At 49.2% G+C, this 19,556-nt stretch overlaps 3 protein-coding genes and 1 long non-coding RNA gene across 5 annotated transcripts; 2 read left to right on the top strand and 2 right to left on the bottom strand.

Moving 5' to 3' along the window:
* Positions 1-418: 418 nt before the first annotated feature.
* PSMB8 (proteasome 20S subunit beta 8) lies at positions 419-4,312 on the bottom strand. 2 transcript variants are annotated; one of them, XM_017848560.1, is made up of 6 exons: positions 3,963-4,312; positions 2,625-2,772; positions 2,352-2,463; positions 1,814-1,943; positions 1,225-1,429; positions 419-748 (listed from the first exon to the last, which is right to left on the bottom strand). In XM_017848560.1, exons 1-6 carry the CDS (start codon positions 4,242-4,244, stop codon positions 660-662), a joined length of 966 nt encoding a protein of 321 aa, XP_017704049.1. In that variant the 5' UTR covers positions 4,245-4,312; the 3' UTR covers positions 419-659. The 2 variants fall into 2 exon arrangements, with proteins under 2 accessions (XP_017704049.1, XP_017704048.1); XM_017848559.1 differs by lacking the exon at positions 3,963-4,312 and adding an exon at positions 3,534-3,744.
* Positions 3,818-6,141, top strand: LOC108512980 (uncharacterized). Its single transcript, XR_001880766.1, has 2 exons — positions 3,818-4,556; positions 5,090-6,141. It is a non-coding gene; the product is annotated as an uncharacterized LOC108512980 (long non-coding RNA).
* Positions 4,880-13,311, bottom strand: TAP1 (transporter 1, ATP binding cassette subfamily B member). The gene is made up of 11 exons (XM_017848558.1): positions 12,254-13,311; positions 11,603-11,717; positions 11,324-11,454; positions 10,017-10,222; positions 9,398-9,595; positions 8,711-8,839; positions 8,364-8,552; positions 7,627-7,800; positions 7,221-7,383; positions 6,766-6,902; positions 4,880-5,457 (listed from the first exon to the last, which is right to left on the bottom strand). The coding sequence occupies exons 1-11, from the start codon at positions 13,029-13,031 to the stop codon at positions 5,251-5,253; spliced, it is 2,427 nt and encodes an 808-aa protein (XP_017704047.1). The 5' UTR covers positions 13,032-13,311; the 3' UTR covers positions 4,880-5,250.
* Positions 13,312-13,342: 31 nt separating this feature from the next.
* On the top strand, positions 13,343-18,876 carry PSMB9 (proteasome 20S subunit beta 9). Its single transcript, XM_017848561.1, has 6 exons — positions 13,343-13,523; positions 15,404-15,471; positions 16,551-16,682; positions 17,295-17,424; positions 17,654-17,795; positions 18,692-18,876. The coding sequence occupies exons 1-6, from the start codon at positions 13,464-13,466 to the stop codon at positions 18,817-18,819; spliced, it is 660 nt and encodes a 219-aa protein (XP_017704050.1). The 5' UTR covers positions 13,343-13,463; the 3' UTR covers positions 18,820-18,876.
* The last annotated feature ends 680 nt before the right edge of the window (positions 18,877-19,556 follow it).

The raw sequence follows: 19,556 nt of genomic DNA, 5'->3' as shown, positions 1-19,556 counted from the left end.
CAATATCCAGTATCTCCAAAGTGTTATTTGGGGTAAATGGTATGGTGTTTATATGATTGCCGTATTAAGGTGAAGTGGAGGCTTTTCATCCCACTCTGTAAAGTCAAAACAGTTATCCTAGGTGCCCTACTCCCTGTTCCTCAAACCATTAACAATGGAGCACACAGGAGTCCCCAGGTGTCCCTCTATGGAAAGGACCCTAACCTATGTGAAATTGCAAATAAATGTCCATGGACAGTAATGAACAGCCTTCCTGAGGTCTTGGAGAGACGAGTGTGGAAGGAAACCCCAGGAAGAAATATGTGGTAAGGCCACATTTCTTAGATACGGGTCTGAGTCTCTTCTCTAGAAAAAGTGTCTCTTTATTTCCTGCCCCACCCAACAACCACAGGCCCAACCCCATTCAGCCACAAGAGGCATTTATAACCGTTTTTCTTTATTCTACTCAGTGGGGCACCCAGAAGCTTCCCTGGGGGAAATGCTTGTTCAAATAGAGAACACGCAGAAGATGGACTTCACCAGCCTCCTCTGGCTGCTGAGCCCGTACTCTCTCTTTGGCTCAGGCTAGGCCTCTTCTTCTCCTGGGACTTAACGTGGCTCAGGTCCCTGAGTCGGCCAAGCCCTCCCAGAGGAGACCTGCCCAGCTGCCACCACCACCATTACTGGTTGGCTTCCCGGTACTGGTGCAGCAGGTCACTGACATCTGTACTTTCTACTTTTACCCAACCATCTTCCTTCATGTGGTACACTGTGGACAAATGAGAAAAGAACTCGGAGTCACCCTTCAGCTCAGCAAGTTCCTGTCGCTGATGTTACGTTGAAGGCAGCAACAGGACACATGCGCAGGCTTCAAACCATATGACTGGGCCTTTAATGCCCTTCGTCTGACTCTGAAAATTTCCTTCCTACCACTCTCCCTCCTTTGAGTCTTTCAATCTTTTTTTTTTCTTTTGAGACAGAGTCTCGCTCTGTGGCCCAGACTGGAGTGCAATGGCATGATCTTGGCTCACTGCCAAGTTCTACCTCCCAGGTTCAAGGGATTCTCCTGCCTCAGCCTCCCAAGTAGCTGGGACTACAGGCACTCGTCACCATGTCTGGCTAATTTTTGTATTTTTAGTAGAGATGGGGTTTCACCTTGGCCAGGCTGGTTTCTCAATCTTAAATCACCCCCCAACCGCCCGCTGATTCCTCCCAGACATGATGGTGGGAGCAGTGGTCTCTTACTATTGACAACGCCTCCAGAATAGCTGTCTCTGTGAGTGGCATGAGCAATCGCCCTGCGGCCAAGGTCATAGGCCTCTTCAGGGCTAAGATTAGGCCGATAGCCACTGTCCATGACCCCGTAGGCATAAGTGTTCCCACTACCAGTGGAGAACATATTTCCTGAGAGCCGAGTCCCATGGTCATCCACGTAGTAGAGTCCAGGACCCTGTAAGATGAAAGATTTCAGGCTAAAATTGGAGAGGAAGATGTTGGTAATATGGAGGTTCAAATGTGAGTCATAAAAAGTGGACAAAAGGATTAATATTACCACAAGAACACTGAAATTAGGAAATCACTCTGGTAAAGTCATAGAACTTTAGAAATAAAAAAGAAAAACTTGAAATCAACTATTTAACAAAAGGGACAAGCTTACAAAACACACGCAATGATTAATATCTGGGTCAATAAATAGTCCATGGATATACTGGAACAGTTCTATAATCAAGCACTCCATATGCCATGCATCTTGTCAGGGAGGGAGTAGGAGCATATGATGGGAAACACATATGTCATCCATGGGGGACATGGTGGGGGAACATGGAGAACCCACCTTCTTATCCCAGCCGCAGATCATACTGCCCATAGAGAGGCCCATGCCCCGATACTGGCACATCATGTTGGACAGCAGCTTGGAGGCTGCCGACACTGAAATACGATCTCCATTTCTCAGATAGTACAGCCTGGGTGAGGACAAAGTGGAGTGAGGGAAGGGAGGTTAGCTCTTTCCAACTTGATGAGACAGGAAATGATTGAAGAGATAAGCATTGGAAAGGAATTATTTTGTAGGATCTAAAGATGAGAGAAAGATTTGGAATTTAAAGTATCTGAAACATACAAAGGCAGCCTAGTAAATGATATTATCCCACCAGGATGGATGTGTCAGTGCTAAATAACTGACATATTATCTGGCTTATGTGTGGAGCACAGGCTGAGATTTGGGAGAAGGTTCTTATCACCAAAAAGCTGTTTTGTGAAATATGCTATTAGCACTAAGATGGACCACATAGGACAAGAGTAAGGAGCAATGATCTGAGAGATCCAGGGATTAACCACTAGACTAAGAAAGGAAGATGAGAGGCCTCACTTACCTGCATTCCTTGGCCAGCAGGCGCTCCCAATACTGACAGTCTGCTGCACAGCCAGACATGGTGCCAAGCAGGTAAGGGTTAATCTCAATCACCTTGTTCACCCGTAAGGTATCTGGAAGAAGATGGAGTTTTGGGAGAGAAGGGATGACCCCACAGATCCCCCAGTGTGTCCTAAATCAATATCCACTTCCACTTTGCTGCAGAGTTGGCCTCCTGTAGAAAGGAGAGCCCAGCTCCCCAGATTCTGGAGCCTGCTGGAGTGTATAGACTCACCAATGTAGGACCCAGCTGAGGCCCGAGAATCCACTGCTACAATCACTCCATGCTGGAACTTGAAGGCAAGCGTGGTGGTGCCATGTGCCATCTGAATCTGAACGTTCCTTTCTCCGTCCCCACCCAGAGACTGGAAGAATTCTGTGGGCTGATAAGAGAAAAGAGGTAGAGAAAGGCAATGAAACATTCTGTAGTAAGAGCCTCCAGGAAAAGGTTTTAGAGAGTATGAGGGTGAGGAGATATGCAGAAATTATCTAATCATCAATAAGTGAAACAGTTAATAACCAATCTCTAGAAGGAAATGACTTGGGAGAAGGAAAAGAAGAGGCATGCCGTATCAACCTTTTCCATTTTCCAGCACAATAGAAATGAAAGCAAGCACATGTTACCATTACGAAAAAACTTTGAGAGTGACTTAAAGTGTTTCTTCCATGCATAAACCATTGGACCCTCACAAAACACCGTTTAGTAACAGTATCCTCATTTTACAGAAGAGAGGCTTGGGACCTAGACTAAGTGACTTGTTCTAAGTCGAGCAACAGTGAGTTGCTGAGACGAGGCCAGCAGGCAAAGTTCATAGGTTTCCCAAGACACCACACAGCTCCTATATCATGTGATAACCCCATGAAAAAGGCCACACGATTTGTGTGTGGACAAGGGAAGGAAAGCCATCTTGTCTTCCTTTGGGAGCCCCCACCTCACCTGTAACTCTTTGTCCTAACCTGCACTTCCTCCTTTCAGGCCCCATCCCCACGTGGCCTCTTCTTTGGGTCTGGCGCTCTCCAGGACTGAAGGCTGCCCCCCACCCTGTCCCCCGCGCTCCCGCTCTCGCCTCCTCCTCTCAGGCGACCCTTCACTCCTCAGCACCCGCCTTCCCTCATCCCTGAGGGTTCCGCCTACAGCCCCGACCTGCATTCCCCGGGGTAAGGCGAGCTCTGGAGATCGCATAGAGAAACTGTAGTGTCCTGGGTCCGAGCGATGCCCGCTTCCCGCAACCGGGAGAGCCCATTCCGGCCGCTGCCCTCGGGGGACTCCGCATACATCCAGTAGCGCCATGACCGCCCAGCACCCGGAGATCTGTCGGTTCTCGGAGAAGGAAGTGAAAGCGAAAGCCACAGATCGAAGGGGAGGGAACCAGAATCTTTTCCACATCCCCCTGCCTTTTCCGAGAAAAGGACAGTTAGTGTCTGGACCAGGGCTATCATATTGGGGACCGTCTTCTCTGCTCTCCCTTTATGGGGGTCGGGAGAACGATGGGTCAAGGGTTGTCCGAAGAAAGCGAGAAAGCGACGGGCGCCTTCAAAAGCCCCCTTGGCGATGGGTTACAGTAAGAGATACCTCCAGGCCTGGGCATCTGCTGGGAACAGGGGTGGATAGGGTCGTGTCATCTAAAGGCACAGCCTCAACCAGAAGACTGAAAGTCAGCCAAGAGCTGGGAGTAGTTTCACGCGAGGTGGGGATTCCTACGAGCATCACTTTACAAAACCAGGAGGGACGGAAGTGAGAGGGGGCAGAGTCTTGGGAACAGGTCCTGGGGCAACTGCAACAGAATGTAACCGCCGCGTGTAGGGGAAGGGGACGCCAGGGAGAGGGCGCAGTCTCTGAATCTTTCCAAGGCATCCATCCTAGGGCCCCTCCCGGTTCAACGGTCTCCTACCCTGTAATCACCCACAAGAGCGTGCCCTTTCTGCCCGACCTTCCTAGCATTGCTCCTTGCTTGGCGGAGCGCTGCGGAGTTCCACGCCTCTAAACCCCGCCTCTCCTTGCAACATGTGTTGGCCTCATCTACCCAGCAACTGTCGACGTCACACGACCTGGACCTCCCTGAATGGGAGATATTTACTAGACAATCCCGCCTACTGTTCTGAGGTTTCCCCTCCAGGTGCCGCTTCGCAGCCAGGCTAGCCAGGAAGGACCGAAACGGGCGAGGTGGTGAGTTGTGAGGCGCGCCCAGTCCCTCCGTTCCCGCCTGGCACTTGCTCTGGCCGCGCCCGCCCCATCTGCCACCTTGGAGAGGCCACAGCTCTGAGCTGCGGCCACTGGTGCCTTGGTGGGCCCTGTAGCGGGGGTCTTGCTCATTCTTGGGGGTAGGCGTAAGGGGATGGGGAAGTGGAAGGGATCTCATAGGAATTAAAAAGCTTAAGGGAAAAGAAGATGCACTTAGGGGGTAAAACATTGAGGATGATAAAAGACGAGACACCCCGCGCTGAAAAGTGCGCTGCACTTTGGTGTGCCGGAAACATAAGAAACCACAGTACAAAACACCAATTTTATTATAAATATCAAGAACCTACAGGGTGTTTATGGGCCAGCATACGCCTGCAGTCCTATTGACAATAGCTGATCATCTTTCTGTACATTCTGAACATTTCTCAGTTTTCAGAGTGCTGGCCACACCAAAGCATCAACCCTGGCTCTAAACCCAGTTACACTAAGGAATTACAAATCCTGTGTTTGTCCTCCAGGAAGTCTGCATTATCACGAGGAGCTTGGAAAGGAGGTAACACACTCAAGGCAAATTTCAAGTAACTCCTCCTAGAGGCAGCTGCCTACTCTGCAGCTGTGGTTCTCCACCACAGAGAGAAGAAAAGGGAGGGAGATGGAGTGCGCAGGTCTGAGAAGGCTTTCATTCTGGAGCATCTGCAGGAGCCTGTACCATGGCCCAGTAGCACCCCTTTTTCTCCAGGAGCTGCTGGTGGGTTCCCCCCTCCCGGATAGCGCCTCCTTCCAGAAAGAGGATGTGGTCAGCCTGCTCCACCAGGCTGAGGTGCTGGGTGATTAGAAGCACTGAGCGAGAGTACCGCTCAGGGCTTTCGTACAGGAGCTGCTCCACCTGAGGAAAGACATCGGACCGTCAGAGCTGGGAGCCCGGGGAGACACCTGTGTTTCCAGGGCTGGGACTGACCTCACAGGATCAGTGCTGACTCTGCCAACAACCCTAAGGACACCAAAGTTTCCCATTCTGAGTACTTCTCTGCAAACCCTTTGTTTCATTAAGAACTGTTTTAAATGAAGGGTGTGAAAGTGGGATAAAGTGAGAGTCCTAGAGTGAAACACATGACAGAAGAATAAAGACTATTGAATAGTCCTCATCTCTACCCATGGCCTTGGAATTTTTATATTAGATTTTAAGGAAACATAACTTAGTAGTAAAGAGGTGAGCCTTCAAGTTAGGCAGACCCGAATCTGGGTCAAGGCTGCACCACTCAAAAGCTATATGACCTCTATATGAGCAGCTTATTCAATCTCTTTTAGCCTCCATTTTGTCATCTGTAGAATGATGATAAATGCCTAGCTCAGAAGGATTCCTAATGAATAAATGAGTGACATTGTGAGTAAAGAGACTAGCTTAATTAATATTAATATGATTAGGACGGGCTGGGCCCAGTGGCTCATGCCTATAATCCTAGCACTTTGGAAGATGGGAAGATCACTTGAGCCCAGGAGTTCAAGGCCAGCCTGGGCAACATAGTGGGACCCTGTCTGTACAAAAAAAATTTTTTTAATAGTATTATGATGATGGTCTTTTCATTATGTTTTGCTTTAGAAATTCAGTCTACAGGACTGGGCTCGGTGGCTCACACCTATAACCCCAGCCCTTTAGGAGGCTGAGGTGGGCAGACTACCTGAGCTCAGGAATTCAAGGCCATGTACACACACACACATGCACACAGACACACTCATGCATGGGCAACATGGTGAAACCCTATCTCTACTAAAAATACAAAAGTCAACCAGGCATAGTGGTGTATGTCTGTAGTCCCAACTACTCGGGAGGCTGAGGGGAGAATCGCTTGAGCCCAGGAGGTTGAGGCTGCAGTGAGCCAAGATTGTGCCACTGCGCTCCAGCTTGGGCAACAGAGTGAGATATCGTCCAAAAAAAAAAAAAAAAAAAAAAACATGAAAGAAAGAAATTCAGTCTGTAGTTTGTGGATAGTCTCTTTTAGCTGGTTCTAGGTGTCTTGTCTTTGCCTTGTCTTCTATCTCTACTCCTTGGGGAGGCATCCAATGGAACTGGATTTGGGAACTGAGAATTGCAAGGACTGGTTTGTATAATTATGATGTTAGTAAAACTAATGGAAGATATATAAAAGCAGCAAGATGGGGTGGGATATAGGCATTAAGAAGATGACTGCCTTACCCGTAACTGGCTGTTTGCATCCAGGGCACTGGTGGCATCATCCAGGATAAGTACACATGGTTTCCGGATCAATGCTCGGGCCAACGCCACTGCCTGTCGCTGACCCCCAGACAGCTGGCTTCCAGCCTCACCTACCTCTGCAGAGCAAAGGGCCAAGATGAGAACTGTATAGCCATATGTGTGTGTGCATGTACACACACGCACATGCACACAGACACACTCATGCATTCACACACTCACACACACCAAGATCTGACAGTTGTAGCTGGATAGGGGAGATTCTGGGAGGGTGAACAGAATCCTGAGGATGTCAGGATGAAGAAGCCATAGGAGCACAATCTTACAACTTCAAATTGATGTCCACGAGTCAGGAGGAACTGAAGGATAAAGGCAAGACTATTGGGGTTTCAGCAAAGGTAAAGATGGCTGGGTGGTGAGGTGAGTGGAGAGAGTACCTGTGTCATAGCCCCGAGGGAGTCCAGAGATGAAACTATGGGCCCCAGACTTTACTGCAGCAGCTGTGATTTCCTCCATAGTTGGCTTCTGGGTCAGGCCATAGGCAATATTTTCTTGAAGACTTCTTCCAAATACCTGTGGCTCTTGTCCCACTGCAGCCACCTGAGATGAAATATGATGAAGAGTTATAGAACAAGGCACACGGGAGTATGGTTATCTGGAGATCGAAGACTCAAAATCTTTATTGAGAACATGTCACAAAATCATACTACCTCCCTCCTGATCACACCACCATCTCCACCCAAGGTCTCTTATCATTCCCTAACTCCCCTTTCAGAGTGCTCAGTAAGAACACTCTTCTTATTTGATGCTCCCTGCCTTCCTTCATGCCACCTTCTTGCATACCTGCTTGTGCAGGTAGCGGTGCTCATACTGGGGAAGTGGCTTCCCATCCAACAGCAGCTGTCCCCTGGTGGGCTGGTACAGATTCTGCAGCAGGGCAGCCACTGTGCTCTTCCCAGACCCATTGGGTCCCACCAGCGCCGTCACCTCGCCAGGGCGTAGGGTGAATGTCAGCCCCTAGAGGCCAGAGAAGCACATAATAAGAGGCTACCAAGGCCTCTAACGTTGAGAGTGTTATTGCCTTACTACATAGCATGATGTCTTACCCCAGAAGAAAAACAGGGAAATATAGCAATTCCTACCCTCCCACATGCACAGATCTTTGTCTGGGTGATGCCTCCCCAAGGAGTAGTGATAGAAGATGTGGCAAAGACAAGGGCAGACACCCAGCACCACTATGCCACACACTTGATGTCAGATACCACCAGGAAATGGAAAAATCACATTCCAAATTACAAAGGAGAAGGAAAGAAGGAAGACCGAAGACACAGATTTTCCTGCAGCAATTCCTTGGAATGTGAGAGCACTCGCTTCAAAACCTCTTCTCCCATTCTCTTTGGAAGCCCAAACTGGGTTCTTGAGTTTGGGGAAGATTTATAGAACAGACGATGCTTACCATTACCTTTAAAGGGTTAGGAAGGATATATGCTTGGCAGGAAGCAGGCTGAAGGCAGGAAGAAAATGTAGGATGGCAGAATTATAGTTGGGGCCAGTGGAATACAGGGAGTGGTAGGTTGTACCTGTAGCACTAAGACATCTGGACGGTTTGGGTAGGCAAAGGAGACATCTTGGAACTGGACAAGGCCCTCCAAGTGTAAGGGAGTCAACAGACCACTGGGTGGGCAGCGAGGGGTGCGGTCCAGGTACTCAAATATTTTCTCTGAGGAGCCCACAGCCTTCTGTACTCTGGGGTAGACGGACAGCAGTACCTAGAGGGAGGTAAGAATAGTGACAGTGAGGTGGGAGACCTAGTCTGCTTGCCAGCATTATGTGAAGTGAGAAGGGTAAAGAGTGGAAAGAAATCACACAGATGGTGCTGAGCCAGAGGAAGGAATCACACTGGGGAGTGAAGGTGGAAGGACCTCACCTCCACAGCCACGGTGAACTGCATCTGGTAGAGAACAAATGTGACAAGGTTCCCACTGCTTACAGCCCCGCTGGTCACCAGCTGCCCACCGATGTAGAGGATTCCCACCTTCAGTAGCATGCCTGAAATCTATAGAGACCACAGAAAAAAAGGGACTGAGGTAGAGAAATCTGGAGGGGACACAAAGAACCACAGTCATTAACATAAAGGAAATATCAAGTCCCCTTCTCCCAAGTGACATCAGTAGGCTCAGTAGGTAGACAGGAGAATGACCCAGAGACCCCATGGAGTCTGACTCAATGCACATCATGGAAGTCATGGTTATCTTCACCAACATCACCACTATCACCTTGTCTGGGGAGCATTTTACTCTTCGCAAGAGGCTTTCATCCATGTGATGTCAGCTAGTACATCAAGAGCCCTTTTATAAAGAAGGTTGTATCACTCCATTATTGAAAAATGAGGAAATAGTCGGCCGGGCATGGTGGCTCACGCCGGTGATCCCAACACTTTTGGAGGCCAAAGCGGGTGGATCAGGAGATTGAGACCATCCTGGCTAACATGGTGAAACCTGATATTTCCAACCATTTCCCAGTAAAGGAGGAGTGGGAGCAGGGTCATAGGAATGGGAATGGAGTCACGGCATCTTAAGGACAAGGGACTGGGTATTCATCTTCAGGTGCTCACACTAGTGGTCCAGGAGTTGACTGCATAGGCCAGAGCCTCCTTCTGGTTGAGTGTCTTTATTTCTTGCAGCTTTTCCCTAAACTTCTGGGCTTCACCCTCCTCGTTGGCAAAGCTTCGAACTGTAGGCATGGCCGACAGAGCCTCAATGGCCACCTGGCTGGACTTTGCCAGAGATTCCTGCACCTGCACTGCCAGCAACTGTGGAGACATGGACAAGAGATGTCACACGGGTTGGCAAACCATCAGGGACACTAACACCTGAGTTACCTATTTGGAAATTAAAGGTGAGAAGAGGCAGAGGAAAGGGAGAAAAGAGAAAGAGACACAGCTATGCCCCTTAGATACTAAAGAAATACAAGGAAGAGGAAAATGACTCAGAATGGGTTGGGGATCAAATTCTTAAAATTGTGGGTAGAAGCTAGAACACAAGACCCAGAGAGTATGAAGATTAATGTTGAGCAACCTGGGAACATGGACCAGAGGGACAGAGTGTTCCATGAAGATGGAGAATCAGTAAGGGTGCCAGGAAAGTTGGACTGAAAGCAATGTGAGAGGAACTGAGTGTGCCAAGTCTGGGAGATGAGGGTCTGTGTAGAGCAGGCCAACTCCATGAACATACCTGGTACCATTTTCCCACCTTCTTGGGCAGAAGGAAAAGCAGAGGCAGGGTGACCAGGGTGACCATGGTGAGGGACACTGACCCCCAGAGCATGATCCCCAAGAGACATAGGCCTCGCACCAGGTACCACAGAAATAAGCTCAGATTCTCACTGAGAGCATCACTCAGGGTGGAAGTGTCTTCTGTTACCCGAGACGTGATGTTACCTGCAGGGTTGGGGAGAAAAGAGTGAGATGAATCAGACAGGTTCCAAGTGATGAGAGGAACTAACAATGAGCCAGGGTGCCAGGGTTGGGGCATCAACATGGGGTTCTAAAGAGGCTGCAGGAAACAATGTTAGGGTTCTGCAGAGGTCTGCAAATCTCAGTGCAGGGAGGGTAAGTGTTAAAGAGGAAAGACCTGACCTAAGACCTTCATTTTAATTATAAAGCCATTGATGCACATGTGAATTTCCATTTTCCTGAAAGCTTTCTGTTCCCTAAAGAACCTGTATGCTCCATGCTATACACACAGGCAGGAAGAGCTTAAACTGGTCACATAACAGAGATGGAGGAGGAGAGTGCTGCTAGAAAGCATGCCAAAGTCTGTGGAGCACTCACTGGGACTAAGGTTCTAACCCCAGGTGTGTCTCTAGCCATGTGTAACTGTGCAGTTTCTAGTGCTGCTAGAAAGCATGCTGAAGTCTCTGGAGCACTCAAGAGACCAGGGTTCTAACCCCAAGTGTGTCTCTAGCCATATGCAACTGTGCAGTTTTGCATTTAGGGTCTTGGCCTCAGTTTCCTTCTCTGTCAGATGAGGCAGTTGGTCTCTATGAACTCAAAATTTCCAGGTTTGAAATTCTATGGTTTCTATCTAAGGACACATAGGAATAGATTTACGAGAAAATGCTAGATGAAAACTCTAGGTTTTTCTTAAGGCAAGGAGGACAATATTTTGCTCCTGAGGTATATCAAGAATGAGAAAGAACAATGTGTGTGGGGGGGGTGAGAGAGAGAGAGAGGGTATATCAAAAATGAGAAAGAACAACATGTGTGTGGGTGTGTGTGTGTGTGAGAGAGAGAGAGAGAGGGTATATCAAGAATGAGAAAGAACAATGTGTGTGGGGGGGAGTGTGTGTGTGAGAGAGAGAGAGAGGGTATATCAAGAATGAGAAAGAACAATGTGTGTATGTGTGTGTGAGAGAGAGAGAGACACAGAGAGAGAGAAAGACAGAGAGAGAGAGAGAGAGCAGGGAGGGGGGAGATCAAGGCAGATGTATGAGGATATAAACAGTACATGGTGTATAATGAAAGAGTTTCAGGAGAAACCTGTTTGGTTCTGTTGGAAAAACTCTGTCTCCTGGCGCAGGACAGCCCCAAACACCTCTCCCTGCAAGTGGCTGTGCACGTGGCCCATGGTGTTGTTATAGATCCCGTCACCCATGAACTCCAGCACTGCACTAGAAAGAACCCGGAAAGAAAAGGGGGTCAGGGTGTGTTCAGAGAACAGACTGAAGGTCCAGGTATCCCCATATAAGTGCATTTTGGACAGCAGCCCCAATTTCCAACTCCCTCATTTGCAGGGTGCCCCATTTTCAGCCCCCAGACCTGGCTATGGTGAGAATGGACATGAGAGTTAAGTTTCGAGTGAAGGCATCGGCTGAGCCATCTTGCAGAATCCAGTCAGTGATGCGGCCCGTAAAGAATGGAATGGCCATCTCCCCTGAAGAAAGAGAAGACAGGTCACGCACAAATATTAAGTCTAAGTAGGTCAGTTCCAGTCAGACTGGTCCCACCACGCCTCCTCCCCCTCACCATTATCCTGGAGGGCATCAGCAGAAAGGAAACACTGACGTCTCAATCCCGAACCGAAATAAGCTGCCCTGGAACTTACTACCCTGTGGTTGCTCTACCAGAACTTTCAGGATTTTATTAGGAAGGCTGGAGATCATGAAGTAGAAAAGCCTCCTGTTAGAGATGAGGATGCCCCGCCCTTTGGCCCCAGAGCAAAGGATTTCCCCGCCTCCGGCGTGGCCCAGAGAATCAAGACCCGGCCAGTAATCGAGCCTAGAACTTCTGGCCCCCGCCAGTCCAATGCCGTCTCTTCTACACTGAAGTGGTGTTCCAAGACCCATGCTAGGATTCCTTCCCCTGCTCCACATTTCCCAGAACCCACGCTACTCTACCTCACTGACAATTACCTTTGATTCCTGTCCCGGTCCCCTTGTGTCCTCCCCTCTTGCCCTGCGTTCCCCTTACCAAGAGAGGAGAGGATCACCAGGACCAAAAACAGCGAGAGGCGGCGCATCTCCGAGCCCAGGCAGCCTAGAAGCCGACGCACAGGGTCTCCAGAGACGCCCTGACCGCCGGTCACCCAGAGGCTCCCGAGTTTGTGCCACAGGGCTGCTGCAGGCAGTGCCGCTGCATAACTGACGACGAAGGCGCTAGGGTGACTTCCCCAGTGCAGCAGCCTGGTGCTATCCGCGGCCCCTGGAGCTCCCCACGAGATCAACTCTCGGAACAAGGCAAGTCCTGGCAGGGCCAAGCCCAGTGCCGCAGCTAATGGCTCCAAAGCAGCCAGCCAGCCCTGGGCACCTGCGTTTTCGCTCTTGGAGCCAACTGTTGCCCTGAGGACCCCGCAGGCCCCCAGCCAGAGCACGGCCCAGCGGCTCAGGCCCACCGCCCAGACCCGGAGCAGCGGCAGCGCGGTGGGCACCAGCAGAGAGAATATGCGGGGCAGCGCGGTCCGGAGCAGCACCCAGTCGGTGAGAAGTAGCAGTACTGTCCCCAGCCATGCGAGAGAAGCTCCGGGAAGGCAGCGGCACCCGCGGGGAGCGGGGCAGCTGGAGCTAGCCATTGGCACCCCGACGCCGTTCAGGTCCCGGCCGGCCCTGGGACTCTCCGTGCTCCGGTGGGGCCTGAGACTCTGGGTACCGCGGAGTCCGCCCCTACTGGCGGCTGGAGGAGGGAGCGAGGGCGGAGCTCTCGAAAAGTCCCAGGAACAGTCTGATCCTGCGCTGGCGAGAAGCGCAGCCATTTAGGGGAAAGCGAAATCGAAAGTGGCCGCCTGCTCACTAGATACGCCTACTTCCAAAAGTGGCCTGCCCAGACTATTTTGGGAGCAAGCGTGGAAATCAGATCTGAGAATCTTGGGAGCAGCCCTGGTGCCCAATTTTCTCCGTCATGCACACCCTTCCCGCCTCTCCCTGCCTCCTGCCTTCCCACTAGCACCAGTTTTCCCACCCCAGCCTCAGGGCGGGGCTGTCTCGTCACTTGTCTCCGTGCAGATCTGCCCTACACAGGTTAGCGCCGCGTGCAAAGCCTCTGCGGAGCGCGCAAAGGCGCACAGCAGCACCCAGGCGCCTCCTGGCGGCGCCGCGAAGGGGCGGGGCTGTTGGCTGCGCGCTGCGCGCTGTCCCAGGTCCGAAACCAGTGCCCCAGGCGGCGAGGAGAGCGGCGCCTGGCAGGGATGCTGCGGGCGGGAGCACCAACCGGGGACTTACCCCGGGCAGGAGAAGTCCACACCGGGGTAATGGGTCTGGGCTTGAGGGTTGTTGGCACAGGGGTGGAGGAGGTGTAGCGGCCAGGGGACCCTGGAAGCGCGGAGAAGTGAATGCAGAGACCAACGGGAACGTAGGGAGGTAGCCTCTAGCAGCCAGCGCTTGCAACCCGCAGTCACATAGGGTATTTCTTTTCTGGGGTGGGGGGGGGGTCGTCTAGCGTGTCCGTGAAGGGACCAGGCACTCGAGGCTGGTGGAAAAGGGGGTACTTTGACTCCTAGCTGGAAGCGTCAAGGGGAAGCTACTCTAAAGCGCTTTCGCTTTCACTCTGGTCCCAGACAGTGGGGGCTGGTTAAATCAAGAAAGGGGGTTGGGGATAGTGCAAAGAGATGAGGAAATGGTTCCCTGGGTGAAGTAGAACAGCACTTGGGAGAAGGAAATATAGGCACTTATTGAGAAGGACCAACTCATCACACAGACTTTTGATAAACTTGCCACTGGGTAACTCTTAGCCCAAGCACTGATAATGGGGGTTCTGCGTTAACCAGTGATGCCCTTCCCTAGCTTGACCCAGAAAGGCTCCTCCTTGGCCCAGATGCTGCCTTGCTCCCTTCCCTGTGTCTTCCCTGCCCACTCCCATGTGCCCACTGGGGTGACTTTGCTTAGGATGGGCGCCTGGGGCAGATGGCAGCCCCAAGACTGGCTGGCTGGCTTCTGCTCTGGACTACTGCCACCACTTGTGGCTTGGGGGCAGCTTTGTTGGGGGCAGCTTTGTTACAGAGGAATAGCCTCTAACTTGAAGTTAACCCTATTCTTTGACCCTCTATTCATGGTAAGTCGGTCCCTCAGAAAGCATACTTAGAGGAGCGTCCTTTGGGGCCAGAGTAATTTACAGCCTGGTAAGAAAGGCACAGTGAAACCACTTATAATCTGGGAAATCTCCCCTCACTGCCAAATGAGCAGTGGCAAGTGGGAAGTAGAAGTGGAAACAAGGGATAAGAGTTAGACCTGAATTTTAGTCCCAGGTCTACTATTAATTCTGTGTAACTCTGCATAAGTCGTTTGCATTTTCTGTGACTTGGTTTCCTCATTTGAACCGAGGATCTTTAAGACTCCTTCCAACTCAACAGCAGGAAAAATGTAGCTTTATCTCCCCTCACTTTTTCTTGATTCTTTTCTTGACCTGGAAAAGTCAACTTAAACTTCTCAGTCAAATCCTCTCTTGGTACAAATTTACCCCCCTGGCTGCTGAGATATTTATTTACCTCTTGATCAGAAATTCCATAACTGGAACTTTTATTTTAAACCATCTACATGTTCCTTGCTGCTTCTCTCCTGCCTCACCCCTGGCCATGCTAACCACTGCCCTCCTCGATTTTTTCCAATGTTCAATAAATTGAAAGAACTCACTTCTGATGAAATGGGGTTGAGAGTGGAGGATTGTGAACAAAACAAAAAAAGAAAAAGAAAAGAAAAGGCTGACCTTGTTTCCCAAAATCATAGTCAAATGCTCTGTGTTGGGTCTACACCACATCTGCACATACTCGGAGCCTTTCCCGTGGAGATAATTTTCACTTGTGGAGCTGCTTCACTTCTACCTGTAGGAACCTCATCTCCACCTCTCTCTTTACAGTGGAGAGGATTCCACTAGGCAAGTTGGAACTCAGGGCCACAGTTCTTTCTGTGTTGTATCACAGCTGGGCTGTGGCATTCCCCTGCAGCCAGATGAAGCAATAGAGAAAGTGGAAAGATGAAGGGAAGAAAGCCTGTACTGACAGTCAGCTCTGGCCTGTTACTGTGTGATCTTTGAGCCAGTCAACTTCGCCTCTCTGGGAATATTTTTTCTTCTCTAACATGAGGGCATCAAGGCTCTTCCTGCCCTGATATTCCATATTCTGTGTCTCTGCAGACCACCATCATGGCAGTGGAGTTTGACGGGGGCGTTGTGGTGGGTTCTGATTCCCGAGTGTCTGCAGGGTGAGTAAAAGTGAAGATGTATGCATTTGGAAAGAAGCTAATGGCCTCAAATACACATTTTTCTTACCCATTCATGAAAAGACTGGCAAACTGGAGCTTTGGAGGAATGGAGTTGACCTTCCCAAAAAGCCACTATGATAAGCTATTTGGTGGGCGCTTGGGTCTCTGAATTTGTGGAGGAGGATCTGGGGTCTGAATGCATATGTGACCTGTCCCAGTAGTGTACAGGGATGAGTGTAAAGGAATAGGGTCTGAGTGGGGGACAGGAGATAGATTTTTGAGGAACTTCTTTCCATCTGTGTTTAGAGATCAGAAAGATGATTCTGTCAAGCAGATATCTGGTTTCTCATTTACCATATATTGAACTATGTTGTCTCTTCTCCCTCTCCTAACCAATTTCCTCGCATGCAAAATGAGTATATAGGGTTAGGTCAATATTACTTACATTATGTTCCATAGAACATAGTTACGTTTATGTTAATAGCATAGATTGTTAATAGCAAGAAAAAATTGATGAGGCATATTTTTCTCACCTTAGCATTTTTTGCTTTGTTATACAATCTAAGCCTGAAAAATAAACCTAATTTTGATTAACATCTGCAGTGATTAATAATATCTGAGATGATTATTTGCCTCCTGCTTTAATCCAAGCATTAAACTTCATACTAGGCTCTTGTCAAATAAGTTTGAGAGACATTGAATGATCACCTTCAAAAATTCCTGAGTTCTGGTTGGGTGCAGTGGCTCACATCTATAATCTCAGCACTTTGGGATGCCGAGGTGGGCAGATATTTGAGGTCAGGAGTTCGAGATCAGCCTGGCCAACATGTTGAGACCTTGTCTGTAATGAAAATACAAAAATTAGCCAGGCTTGGTGGTGGATGCCTGTAATCCCAGCTACTCGGGAGGCTGAGGCAGGAGAATCACTTGAACCTGGGAGGCAAAGTGTGCAGTGAGCCCAATATTGCGCCACTGCACTCCAGCCTGGGTGACAGAGTGAGACTCTGTCTCAAAAAAAAAAAAAGAAAAGAAAAAATTCCTGAGTTTTAACTTGGTGACTGTTGACTCCCTCCTAACAGTGAGGCGGTGGTGAACCGAGTGTTTGACAAGCTGTCCCCCCTGCACCAGCGCATCTACTGTGCACTCTCTGGTTCAGCTGCCGATGCCCAAGCCGTGGCCGACATGGCTGCCTACCAGCTGGAGCTCCATGGGTATGAAGCTCTGGAGTTCTGACTCCCCACCCACTAGAGCTCCCCCAACTTGCATGAATCCCTGTACAGTGTGCTGTTCCAGGAGCCGGACACTAGGAAATGAAAGATTCTTGTTTTGGCTCCTGCTGGCACTTGAATCTGCCAGTTTCTGCATCTGTAAAGTGGAGACAATATAGTACCTTATGAGACGGTTATTTGGAGAACCACGTTATATATGCGAACACAGTTTAAAAGCTGTAAATCACTATCCTAATATAAATAATCAGGAAGAAGGTGATACTGTGACCCACCCTAATATCAGGCAGTTACCATATGAGAAATCAAGGTTGTTGGGATGGAAGTAACCTTATCTGCTTTTCCCCATAAGGGCAGGGCCCTTGCAGCCAAAAGAAAGTTATGTGGGTGGGGCTCAGCAAAAAAGAGTGAGCAGTTGAGGGGTTCTTACCAGTTGGTGGTGTGGGACTCTGGTTCCCCTGTACATGTGGGAGGGAGGCTGCAGTTTGAGCTATTGCAGCTATAGTTTTCAGGGTTCATTTAGCAGGGATGATGGTAATAGTATAGGAGAGTGAGACTTAAAATTCTATCAACCTTTATTCCTAATATTTCCTTCAGGATAGAACTGGAGGAACCTCCACTTGTTCTGGCTGCTGCAAATGTAGTGAGAAATATCACCTACAAATATCGAGAGGACTTGTCTGCACATCTCATGGTAGCCGGCTGGGACCAACGTGAAGGGGGTCAGGTGAGTTTCTCCCAAAGCGTTCTCTCCTCTGGGCTTCCCCACTCTCCTGTAGAGGGAGATGGAAGTCCTATGTCATTCTAGCAATGAGTTCCAAGGACACTACCTCTGAAAGTATAGTACATTTGGGATATGAGATACCAGGGCTTCATTGCAGGGTGCAGAGACCACTTAATGTCTCAGTGGGAAGGAAGGGCTTGATGATTCTTTAACCGGAGGATCCCTCTCCCAGGTATATGGAACCCTGGGAGGAATGCTGACTCGACAGCCTTTTGCCATTGGTGGCTCCGGCAGCACCTATATCTATGGTTATGTGGATGCAGCGTATAAGCCAGGCATGTCTCCAGAGGAGTGCAGGCGCTTCACCACAGACGGTAACCAGCCAAGTGGAAGGGTACCTGGGGAGGGCTTTTAAACATGGGAATGAAGTAGATTATGAGAAACAGGAAGAGAGATACAGGGGTGACCGTTTAAATTAATGCCCAAACTAGTACATTTTTAAAAGTGAAAAGGGGCAGGACAAATGCAAAGCTCAATGGGGCTCTTGGGCAATACGGATAAACCAGGGCTGTTCTGAGTAAGTCAAAGGAGGATACACAGTCACTGTAAGAACCAGTGCTGTGCTAAGCACAATGGCTCACATCTGTAATGCCAATACTTTGGGAGGCTAAGGCAGGAGGATTACTTGAGCCCAGGAGTTTGAGGCCAGCCTAGGCAAGATGGTGAAACCCTGTCTCTACAAAAAACAATAAAAAAATACAAAAAAAAAAAAATGAGCTGGGCATAGTGGTGCACACTTGTAGTCCCAGCTACTCAGGAGGCTGAGGTGGAAAGATCATCTGAGCTGGGGAGATCAAGGCTGTGGTGAGCGGTGATTGCACCACTGCACTCCAGCCTAGGTGACAGAGTGAGACCCTGTCTGGAAAAAAAAAAGAACCAGTGGTGTGCTGAGGTGTGCTGAGGCTGGCTTGGGACCACTCATGAGAGTTGATTGTTAAATAGTCAAGGATTTGTGAGCTGCTCGTTAAGCTATTTGTAACTTGCAGTTGATCATAGCGGGAGCATTTACATCATGGACATCAGCAGACGCCACATATAGAAGGCTTCTTTTAAAAAAACTGACTTACCAGCACACCACTAAATATGCCTTTCTGGAAGATGAGTTTTGAGGTGAAAGCAGTAGTAGGCATATGGATGGAGGGAGAATAAAAATATTTTTGAAGCTAAGCCATTCTCTCTCTCCCTCTCTCCAACTTGAAACCCTCTGCAGCTATTGCTCTGGCCATGAGCCGGGATGGCTCAAGCGGGGGTGTCGTCTACCTGGTCACTATTACAGCTGCTGGTGTGGACCATCGAGTCATCTTGGGCAACGAGCTGCCAAAATTCTATGATGAGTGAACCTTCCCCAGACTTCTCTTTCTTATTTTGTAATAAACTCTCTAAGACCAAAACCTGGTATGGTCGTTGGGAAATGAGTGCTCAGGGAGACGGAGCTTAGGGGAGGGGGCTGCTTCCCTCCTAGATGTCAGCATACACTCTTTCTTCTTTTGTCGCAGGTCTAAAACATCTTTCCTAGAGAAAACAAAAGGGACTAAACTAGAAGTATAAAGAGCCCTTTGCATGACAGGTCATCACGTACTGAATGATTCTGAAGTAGTACAAACAATAAAATTCTTTTTTTTTTTTTTTTTTGAGACGGAGTCTCGCTCTGTCACCCAGGCTGGAGTGCTGTGGCCGGATCTCAGCTCACTGCAAGCTCCGCCTCCCGGGTTCACGCCATTCTCCTGCCTCAGCCTCCCAAGTAGCTGGGACTACAGGCGCCGCCACGTCGCCCGGCTTAAAAATTCTTATTCTTGTGCCCAAGGGATAAGGATGCAAGTGAGGTGGTGGGAATCTTTCCTTTAAGGCTAAGACTGACAGATAGGCAAGACACCTGCACACATGAGAATTAGCTAAGTCTATCAGCAAACCCACACGTAAAAGAATTCCTTTCATAATGCATTCATTCACATTAAAGAGCAATACATGAAAAATGCTCAAATATTTTGGGGCACTTGTGAATTTCCAAGAATAGTGACAATAACCAAAAGAAGCTACATTTATGGCATTGGCTAAATGTTTTATAAATTTTATCT

The sequence above is a fragment of the Rhinopithecus bieti genome, unplaced genomic scaffold (assembly GCF_001698545.2).
Source record: "Rhinopithecus bieti isolate Rb0 unplaced genomic scaffold, ASM169854v2 scaffold_31525, whole genome shotgun sequence".
NCBI classification, from domain to species: Eukaryota; Metazoa; Chordata; class Mammalia; order Primates; family Cercopithecidae; genus Rhinopithecus; species Rhinopithecus bieti.
This window is presented reverse-complemented; position numbering and strand designations above follow the sequence as displayed.

Bases quoted from the DNA above. Each gene is read 5' to 3' on its own strand.
- PSMB9 (XM_017848561.1), top strand. From the start codon at position 13,464: ATGCTGCGGGCGGGAGCACCAACCGGGGACTTACCCCGGGCAGGAGAA. The intron at 15,472-16,550 runs GTGAGTAAAAGT...CCCTCCTAACAG, and splicing joins GATTCCCGAGTGTCTGCAGG to TGAGGCGGTGGTGAACCGAG. The intron at 16,683-17,294 runs GTATGAAGCTCT...TATTTCCTTCAG, and splicing joins TACCAGCTGGAGCTCCATGG to GATAGAACTGGAGGAACCTC.
- PSMB8 (XM_017848560.1), bottom strand. From the start codon at position 4,244: ATGCCTTGGAAAGATTCAGAGACTGCGCCCTCTCCCTGGCGTCCCCTT. The intron at 2,464-2,624 runs GTGAGTCTATAC...ATCTTCTTCCAG, and splicing joins CTCAGCTGGGTCCTACATTG to ATACCTTACGGGTGAACAAG. The intron at 1,944-2,351 runs GTAAGTGAGGCC...GTCCTCACCCAG, and splicing joins CTGCTGGCCAAGGAATGCAG to GCTGTACTATCTGAGAAATG.
- TAP1 (XM_017848558.1), bottom strand. From the start codon at position 13,031: ATGGCTGCGCTTCTCGCCAGCGCAGGATCAGACTGTTCCTGGGACTTT. The intron at 11,455-11,602 runs GTCTGGGGGCTG...GGTTCTTTCTAG, and splicing joins TCCATTCTCACCATAGCCAG to TGCAGTGCTGGAGTTCATGG. The intron at 7,384-7,626 runs GTATGCAAGAAG...ATTTCATCTCAG, and splicing joins ACCGCTACCTGCACAAGCAG to GTGGCTGCAGTGGGACAAGA.